Source organism: Terrapene carolina, unplaced genomic scaffold, assembly GCF_002925995.2.
Source record: "Terrapene carolina triunguis isolate 2854851 unplaced genomic scaffold, T_m_triunguis-2.0 Scaffold39352, whole genome shotgun sequence".
Lineage (NCBI taxonomy): Eukaryota > Metazoa > Chordata > Testudines > Emydidae > Terrapene > Terrapene triunguis.
In genome coordinates, this window is record NW_020703703.1 from 822 (window position 1) to 11,184 (window position 10,363).

General features: G+C 42.1%; 1 protein-coding gene across 1 annotated transcript in view; it reads right to left on the minus strand.

The window, feature by feature from the left end:
• Positions 1-9,929, minus strand: part of LOC113405484 (cytochrome P450 4B1-like) — a gene marked incomplete at its 5' end in the record, with an annotated part of 10,718 nt that extends 789 nt beyond the window's left edge. The window contains 4 exons of the mRNA XM_026646701.1: positions 5,609-5,799; positions 6,728-6,834; positions 7,733-7,884; positions 9,808-9,929. Of these exons, the coding sequence (XP_026502486.1) occupies positions 5,609-5,799; positions 6,728-6,834; positions 7,733-7,884; positions 9,808-9,929 (572 nt within the window). The remainder of the gene's footprint in view (positions 1-5,608; positions 5,800-6,727; positions 6,835-7,732; positions 7,885-9,807) is intronic.
• Positions 9,930-10,363: the final 434 nt, after the last annotated feature.

The following is a 10,363-nucleotide window of genomic DNA, read 5'->3' on the forward strand; positions in this document are numbered from 1 at the left end:
CGGCCTGCGCGGTGCTGGGGGGCTCGGGGGAGTCGTGTGGGGGTGCTTCGGCGCTAGCCATGGGGGGGGTGGCACAGCCGGAGGAGCCATGGGGGGGCGGCATGGCCGGAGGAGCGAGGGGGGGCAGCATGGCAGCCCGCAGCGCGGCCGAAGGAGCCATTGGGGGGGTGGCACAGCCGGAGGAGCCATGGGGGGGGGCCGTGGGGGGAGCACGGCCGGAGGAGCCAGCGAAGGGGGGGGGGGCATGGAGCGGCCAGAGGAGGAGCCAAGGGAGGGCGCCTTTTTAATGTTTGCTCCCCCTGCTCTTAGAACCTGGCTACGCCACTATGTTCAGCTGGAGTAATGCTACCAACGTCAGTGGGGTTCTCAATCTGTAACTCAGTACCCGATTTCCAAAGCCAGGATCAGTTACTTAGCTGATACCATGGTTACAGCAGCTCAATATTCTTTCATTACAATATATTTAATGAAAAATGCCTTTTTGATCAAAATGAAAGTTTTTGAGGAAAAATTTGTATGGGTTGACCAAAACGAAAAGTGTTGATGAAAATCTATTTTTTTGTTGTTGAAATTTTCTGGTTTTTCAAAAGCAGAAACTAAAAACTGAAAAATGTTCACTAACATTTTTCAGGTTTTGGTACACATTCTTGGGTTTTAGCTCGTGAAAACAAAAATCTTTTACTGACATTTCTTCAAGATTCGTTTTTGTTTTGTCTTCAAAAATCAAAACAAAACATGGGAAAATTTGAAAGTAATGTTCTTAAATTTTCCATGAAAAATGATTTGCATTTTTCAACCAGCTCCTGTTCTCTTGTCTCGGGAACTCTATTTGGGACACCCACAATGTCCTAGTTTTTCATTTCCTCCATATCAGACTGTTATAAAGGGCTTAAAACGGCCCAGGAGAGGGCTGTGGCTGGAGGCAAGCAGCCCAGGCTGATTGGGGAAGCAGCCGCAGCTGTGGCCATGCCCCAATCAGGGCCCAGCTGGCCCTTATAAGAGGGCAGTGGGATAGGAGCAGACAGACAGACACTTTCTCTCTCGCCTTTCAGAGGGAGGGGCCTGGCTGCTGGGGAGTGTACCTGAGGTGAAGCAGGGCTGGGGGAAGGCCAAAGAAGCTGGGGAGCTCCAGCCTAGAAACCCCCCAGGCTGCGGCCTAGTCTAAAGCCAAATAGGTACTGAGGTTGCAGGGGGCAGCCCAAGGGAAGGCAGAGGCAGCAGGTCCAAACCCCGCTTGCCTGTGATGAGTGGCTTATATAATGCAGTCTGCCCCAGTGAACGGGGGCTAGATGGGGACTGGGCAGTAGCCATATACTGAGGTGAGGTGGGGATAGGGGGTGGGGAGTTCCCTTGGAAGGAGGGAGACCCAGAGACTGTGCGGTTACTGCCAGGGGGCAGCACCCCAGTGGAAAGGGGTACCAGGGTCCGGGAGGGACACGGGAGCCCAGGGGTAGCGAGACACCAGCCGACAGAGGGCGCTCCGGAGGCTGGAAGCTAATTCCCTGAGAGACCAGCAGGAGGCGCCACAGGGGTGAGTCTTGCATCGCTACACAGACATTTGGATTTTTTAACAACTTACAAACGCTTTGTCCAAGACTTATTGCTACATCAGGTACCATTTGTTCTGTTTTTACCAGAAGTCCCAGGACAGTGGAACAAGCGTTCAATGTAATGAATGCTGTTTGCAGTGAAAGGAAAAGTTAAAAAGCGCAGGTGCAATCAAAGCTGTTCTTTTGCTCAAAGTGTATGTTTAACAACACTCCTTCAAGGTTACATAATAAACTCATTCAGGGCACTAAGTTACTGGGGGGGAAAGTCCTCCACTCTGAGACATATGTCCATGTGGCTGTGGAGTTAGAAGTTAGAAGTAGGTGAGATCAGTACACATATTAAAAAAAATATGTAATTTGGATGAGTATTTCACAATTCCAAAAAATGTCACCACAAAAGAGTCTGACTTTTATGTTTATTTTTAAAATATGGTCACCTTGTCCCTCTAACATGATTGGACATCTTAGATGTTTTTTGATCAAATGCATCCTTTGTAGAGCTGGTGGGGAAATTTCTGATGAAACCGAGTTTGATTGGAAAATGCCAGTTCATCAAACCGACAATTTTTCACAAATGCGATTTGGGTTCAAAGAACAGTTGCTGAATCTCAGGCAGTTATGTTGGAAAACTACCGGGTCCCTGCCAGGTGGGACTGCCCTTGGAGACTGCCCTGGGGCTAGGGAACTCACGCTTTCGTAGTCTGCAGCTCTGGGGCAGCCCCACCATACCAGGACTTCTAGGCTCTCTGTTGTGGAGCTAGGAGCCTGGAAGCCTTGGAAGACCCGGATAGGGCTCTCAGATTCTTACCTTAGAATCAAATGAAGTAAAAATTGTAAATGAATCAAACTGTACCATAGAATCTCTAAGGATAGAAATTCCATGCTCTAATAAGAAGAATATAGCAGTAGGGAGCAACTGGTCCTGGAACCCACCAGAGGAGAGGCAATTCTTCATTTAGTCCTAAGTGGAGCACAGGATCTGGTCCAAGAGGTGAATATAGCTGGACCGCTTGGTAATAGTGACCATAATATAATTAAATTTAACATCCCCGTGGTGGGGAAAACTCCACAGCAGCCCAACACTGTAGCATTTAATTTCAGAAAGGGGAACTACACAAAAATTAGGAAGTTAGTTAAACAGAAATTAAAGGGCACAGCACCAAAAGTGAAAACCATGCAAGCTGCATGGAAACTTTTTTAAAACGCCATAATAGAGGTTCTACTTAAATGTATACCCCAAATTAAAAAACATAGTAAGAGAACCAAAAAAGAGCCACCGTGGCTAAACAACAAAGTAAAAGAAGCAGTGAGAGGCAAAAAGGCATCCTTTAAAAAGTGGAAGTTAAATCCTTGTGAGGGAAATAGAAAGGAGTATAAACACTGGCAAATGAAGTGTAAAAATACCATTAGGAAGGCCAAAAAAGAATTTGAGGAACTGTTAGCCAAAGAAGTAATAGCAAAAAATTTTTAAGTACATCAGAAGCAGGAAGCCTGGTAAACAACCAGTGGGGCCACTGGATGATCGAGGTGCTAGAGGAGCACTCAAGGACGATAAGGCCATTGCAGAGAAACTAAATGAAATCTTTGCATCGGTCTTCATGACTGAGGATGTGAGGGAGATTCCCAGACCTGAGCCATTCTTTTTAGGTGACAGAGCTGAGGAACTGTCCCAGACTGAGGTGTCATTAGAGGAGGTTTTGGAACAAATTGATAAATTAAACAGCAATAAGTCACCAGGACCAGATGGTATTCACCCAAGAGTTCTGAAGGAACTCAAATGTGAAATTGCAGAACTACTAACCATAGTCTGTAACCTATCATTTAAATCAGCTTCTGTACCAGATGACTGGAGGATAGCTAAAGTGATGCCAATTTTTAGCTCCAGACGTGATCCCGGCAATTACAGGCCTGTAAGCCTGACTTCAGTACAGGGCAAACTGGTTGAAACTATAATAAAGAATAATATTGTCAGACATATAGATGAACATAATTTGTTGAGGAAGAGTCAACATGGTTTTAGTAAAGGGAAATCATGCCTCACCAATCTGCTGAAATTCTTTGAGGGGGTCAACAAGCATGTGGACCAAGGAGATCCAGTGGATATAGTGTACTCAGATTTTCAGAAAGCCTTTGCCAAGGTCCCTCACCAAAGCCTCCTATGCAAAGTAAGCTGCCATGGGATAAGAAGGTACTCTCATGGATTGGTAACTGGTTAAAAGATAGGAAACAAAGGGTAGGTATAAATGGTCAGTTTTCAGAATGGAGAGAGGTAAATAGTGATGTCCCCCAGGGGTCTGTTCTGGGACCAGCCCTATTCAACATATTCATAAATGATCTGGAAAAAGGGGTAAACAGTGAGGTGGCAAAATTTGTAGATGATACAAAATTACTAAAGATAGTTAGACCCAGGCAGACTGTGAAGAGCTACAAAAGGATCTCTCAAAACTGGGTGACTAGGCAACAAAATGGCAGATGAAATTTAATGTTGATAAATGCAAAGTAATGCACATTGGAAAGCATAATCCCAACTAGACATATAAAATGATGGGGTCTAAATTAGCTGTTACCACTCAAGAAAGAGATCTTGGAGTCATTGTGGATAGTTGTCTGAAAACAATGTGCAGCAGCAGTCAAAAAAGCGAACAGAATGCTGGGAATAATTAAGAAAGGGATAGATAATAGGACAGAAAATATCATGTTGCCTCTATATAAATCCATGGTACGCCCGCATCTTGAATACTGTGTGTAGATGTGGTCGCCCCAACTCAAAAAAGTTATTGGAATTGGAAAAGGTTCAGAAAAGGGCAACAAAAATGATTAGCGGTATGGAACGGCTTCTGTTTGATGAGAGATTACTAAGACTGGGACTTTTCAGCTTGGAAAAGAGATGGCTAAGGGGAGATATGATTCAGGTTTATAAAAACATGACTGGTGTAGAGAAAGTAGATAAGGAAGTGCAGGATAGGTCCATCAATGGCTATTAGCCAGGATGGGCAGGGCTGGTGTCCCTAGCCTCTGTTTGCCAGAAGCTGGGAATGAGCGACAGAGGATGGATCACTTGATGATTACCTGTTCTGTTCATTCCCGCTGGGGCACCTGGCCCTGGCCACTGTCAGAAGACAGGATACTGGGCTAGATGGACCCTGGGTCTGACCCAATAGGGCCATTCTTATGTTCTTGGATGTCGTGGGAAAGCCTTTCCATGGAGACTGCCACAGGGCCAGGGATCCCAGGGACTCCAGACTCCCAGCAGCCCAGGAAGCCAGATGACCCAGGAGACTGGAAGCCTAGGGGTCCCCTACTATATGTCAGTGTTTCCAGTTCACAAGAAATTTTGAACAATTTGGTTTTGTTCTGATTCGGAACACAGTCAAATTTCAAAGTGCCAAAATTTCTCAAACTGGAAATCCCAAATTTCTGCCAGCTGAAATCCTTAGACTGTGACAGATCTGTGTTTCCCTATTTATTTTCATTGATGACTTGGGCACTAACTCTGCCATAGACTGCTTTCATCTCATTGATAATTCTTGGCACTTATTTAGTACATTTCATTTGTAGTTGTTTGTCAGTTATAAAACCTATGGCAGTTAATGCCCAAATCAACAGTTATCATGAGTAGGGGATGACAGGCCTACCACCAAACCTTAAGGTGCCATTCATCAATAAACATCTCAGGTGTCTGAGACGAGACAGAACAGGTATGTTAAGCCAGATGCCCAGTTAATGTATATCAGCAGGAATGCTCTGTAGCAGTAAGTGACTTCAGTGGGGTTGACTGAGGGTCTGGCATGTTATTTCTTAGAGCCAAATTCTGTTCTCAGTAGCAACAGTGTAAGTCTGGAGTAACTCCACTGAAGTCTGAAGAGTTACTCCAGATTTATATTCTCAGACTCTGCACATGCCTAAAATTTAACTTGAGATGTTCACAAAATTTCAAACTCCCATCCTGAGTCTTAATGTGTAATGATTAAAAGCAGAGTCTGGAACATTCTTAAGTCTCAGCATTAGCTGACCCAATCTTCAAGGGGAAGCAATGTGCAATAAATGAGGTGTCTCACCACTGAATGGTCTCTCTGTCTCCCAGAATCTCCTTGATCTCCTCCCTGCATCTCTGCTGGTGCTCTGGGTGCAGGGCCATGCAGTATAAGAGCCAGGAGATCCCAGTTGCTGTGGTGTCATGACCCCCAAACATGAAAGTGTCTGCCTCGGCACGTAGATCTTCATCAGGTAATCCTTCTCCATTTTCATCCTAATTTTAGAATAAAAAAAATTTGCAATTAAACCTCATGCTTCAGAGTGTAAGACAATCTCTAAGTATTAGAGATGAGGATAAGACCTAATGTGGTGGGCAGATTATCCCACATCTGCTACTGCAGGGTTCTTACAACTTCACTTGAAGGAGCTGGCCACTGTCAGAGACTGGACTAGATGGGCCTCATGTCTGATCTAGTGGCAGTTCCTGTGTTCTTTTGTTCATGTTCTGCATTCCAACAAGAACCCACAATATGTGTATGTGTATGTATAGACAACCGTCTGAGGAGTTGCATATCAAGAATTAATCAAATCCAACCACTTAGACACCCTGTGGCCACATTGCTGTGTAATGAATTCACATAGGTGGAACTTGAGAAAGAGGGTCAGGGTTCAGGAAGAACCAATTTTGGTGTGACATCAGGTGGTGCAGGTCTGGGTCAGACAAACACAGTCCTTTTAGCTAGAGCTGGGTGAATAATGGATTATTCAGTTCTCTTGCAATTCTGAAAAAAGTGTTGAAAAATGATTTCATGATGAACCAAAAACCATTTTTTTCCCAAAAAATTTTGGTGAATTGAAAAGTTCAATTGAATGAAACATTTTGTTTCAACAAACTTGAAATATTTCATTTAGATTTCAACCATTTTTAAATATTTTGATTGACTTTATTAAAAAACAAGCACATCCAAACGAATTCACTCCTGGTATGAGACTCAATAGGACTTGTGCCCATTTATAGCATGTTTGAATTTGACCTATTGCATCCAGACATTCCAACCACACCCAACAGCCAAAAAGATTAGAAAAGGGAGGATTTGGTGAGGAAACTGCAGTCAGCAATGCTCAGGTATCCGCCAATGATACTTAGTGAAATGTGTACATGGTATAGCGTAGTGAGTGCATGTGTGTTCTTCAGGACTCACCTTGGCACATAAAAGAATATCCAGAAAGTCCAGACGCCTCTTCTTCTGGATCTTTTCGAGCTCTCGTTCATCCTTGAGCCACTCCTTCCTCTCTTTGATCACCTTCTCTAGGGAAAGAATGATCAACATATGATTTAGTTAAAATGTCACTGTGATTCACTAGTAATTCAATCACCTTGGAAGGCAAATGGTGGAAGCCCCATTGCTAGATACATTTTAAAAAGGACCAGTCAAATCACTAGAAAAGAGAATACTTTGCACCTTTCAACAGAGAATCTCCAAGTTCTTTACATTCAATATTCTCAGAACGCTTCTGTGAAGTATGTACGTTATGTGGTATTTCCCCCTTTTCCTGGGTAAGTAAATTTAGGGCACAGAAGTATTAAGTGATTTTGTTTCAAGGTCACATGAGAAGTCTGTAGCAAATGCAAGAATATATCTCAGATCTCCTGGCTCCAAGTCCTGTTATAATCACAAAACCATCTCATGGACTAGATCAATAGATTCTCCTATTCTACCTTTTTGTTCCAGGACCACTTAGTAAGAGAAGGATTATCTCATGGGTCATATTCCCATCCCATTGCAACATTCAGATCCCACCACTGCCTGATTCTCATCAGATTTCATTCTGCAGATTGCCGGGCAGGTCTCTGTGGACTGATTGTACTCCATGAGTGCAGTTTGAGAACCACTGGATTAAATGACATAGTACTCTAGATTTCTTTCTTCTCTGATTCCACTGGATGATTCAATTAATGGACCAGAATGTTGGGTTCTTCTGGTTAATGGAGTTTCCCTAAAGTATAAATTTCAGGACCCAGGTAATCTGAGGAACATTCACGGTCTTTACCACCACATACCCCCCTTTTTTAAACCTAATATTTTCCAGTATGTCTCCCCTGCCTGCCCAGAAGGCCATCCCTCTTAAGAGACCCAATATCTTGAGCATGGCTAATGTCTCAGTTGTACAGACGAAAGTCTTGAGTCAAGAGAGGAAATAAATACCTGTATGGAGATGGACTATTCTGCAGGCATTCCGGAAGCGACGCCCAGGAGGACTGAACCAGTAGATGAGATCATTGTGGTACAGAAACGTCCTCGTTCTCTCTTGTACCATGGCTGTGAGCTGACGTATAGCTTTGAGAAATATATTCTCGCTAAAGGGAAGACAAAAAAGGGGAGTTTAATGTGTGTTAATTATGGCTGTCGACCAATTAAAAAAATTAATCGCGCTTAATTGCACTGTTAAACAATAATAGAACACTATTTATATAAATATTTTTGGTTGTCTTCTACATTTTCAAATATATTGATTTCAGTTACAACACAACATACAAAGTGTGCAGTGCTAACTTAATATTTATCTTTTATTACAGGTATTTGCACTGTAACAAAACAAAAGAAATAGTATTTTTCAGTTCAACTAATACGAGTACTGTAGTGCAATCTCTTTATCATGAAAGTTGAACTTACAAATGTAGAATTATATAGAAAGAACTTGCATTCAAAAATAAAACAATGTAAAATTTTAGTGCCTGCAAGTCCACTCAGTTCTACTTCTTGTTCAGCCAATCGCTTAGACAAATAAGTTTTTTACATTTGCAGGAGATAATGCTGCCTGCTTCTTGTTTACAACGTCACCTGAAAGTGAGAACAGGCGTTCTCATGGCACTGTTGTAGCCGGCATCGCAAGATATTTACGTGCCAGATGGGCTAATGATTCACATGTCTCTTCATGCGTCAACCACCATTCTAGAGGACATGTGTCCATGCTGATGATGGGTTCTGCTCGAGAACAATCCAAAGCAGTGCAGACTGACACATGTTCATTTTCATTATCTGAGTCAGATGCCACCAGCAGAAGGTTGATTTTCTTTTTTGGCGGTTCGGGTTCTGTAGTTTCCGTATTGGAGTGTTGCTCTTTTAAGACTTCTGAAAGCATGCTCCACACCCTGTCCCAATCAGATTTTGGAAGGCACTTCAGATTCTTAAACCTTGAGTCGAGCACTGTAACTATCTTTAGAAATCTCACATTGGTACCTTCTTTGGTTTTGTCAAATCTGCAGTGAAAGTGTTCTTAAAATGAACAACATGTGCTGTGTCATCATCTGAACCTGCTATAACATGAAATATGTGGCAGACTGCAGGTAAAACACAGAGCAGGAGACATACATTTCTCCTCCAAGGAGTTCAGTCACAAATTTAATTAACCAATTACTTTTAACGAGAGTCATCAGCATGGAAGCATGTCCTCTGGAATGGTGGTCAAAGCATGAAGGGGCATACGAATATTTAGCAGATCTGGCATATAAATACCTGGCAAAGACAGCTACAAAAGTGCCATGCGAACACCTGTTCTCACTTTCAGGTGACACTGTAAACAAGAAGTGGGCAGCATTGTCTCCCGTAAATGTAAACAAACTTGTTTCTCTTAGCGATTGGCTGAACAAGAAGTAGGACTGAGTGGACTTGTAGGCGCTAAAGTTTTACATTGTTGTGGTTTTGAGTGCAGTTATGTAACAAAAAAAATCTACATTTGTAAGTTGCATTTTCACAATAAAGAGATTGCACTATGTTACTTGGATGAGGTGAATTGAAAAATACTATTTCTTTTGTTTATGATTTTTACAGTGCCAATATTTGTAATAAAAATAATATAAAGTGAGTACTGTACACTTTGTATTCTGTGTTGTAATTGAAATCAATATATCTGAAAATGTAGAAAAACATCCTAAATATTTAATACATTTCAATTGGAATTTTTGTTTAACAGTGTGATTAAAACTGATTAATCGTGATTATTTTTTTTAATTAATCGTGTGAGTTAACTGTAATTAATCGACAGTCCTAGTGTTAATTAAAGAGGGACATTTATGCTACCTCGGTGCAACTTCATACTTTCCCACCACCACCACCCACAGGAATTTGTGCATTTTCCTTGCTTTTATTGAAAATCCCAGCCTAAATTGCTTTCCCAAAGTCACACAAGAAGTCTCTGGTACAGCCAGATATTAAACTCAGAGCTCCTGAGTTTGAGACCAATGCCTTAAAGGCAAAACCACTGTTCTTCTCATACAGACCTGTTCTGGCAGTTGCTTTGATAACTGAAGGTGCATTTCAGCATGCTATCTAAAGCCATCAAGCCAACGTCCTCAAAGATATCCAACGACTTGTCCTTTGTTATCCGCTTTTCCCATTTATCCTAATGTAAAAAAGAGAGGTCAGCATTCGTAAAGCAAATGGAATTTCTCAGATCACTAAAATCCCAGCCATCATCCTTTGAATAATTTCTTTGTCTGTAGGATCCAAGATTCATTTGCAATCTGTACAACATTAGGGGTGTGGCGTAGAAGTGAAGAAACGGAGGCTTTGTGGTTGAATTAGAGCATATCTTTTAGAAAGACATCCAATCTTGATTTAAAGATTTCAAACAAGGATGAATTAAACATTTTCCTCACTAATCTGTTCCAATAGTTGATTATGACTCACTCTTTTATGTATGCAGTGTAGTTGTAGCCATGTCGGTCCGAGAATATTAAAGAGACAAGGTGGATGAGATTGGGTAGTTAAGGAATTACCATGAAAGAGTTAGACAAGGTGATTGGACCAACTTGTGTTGGTGATAGAGCTTGTCAG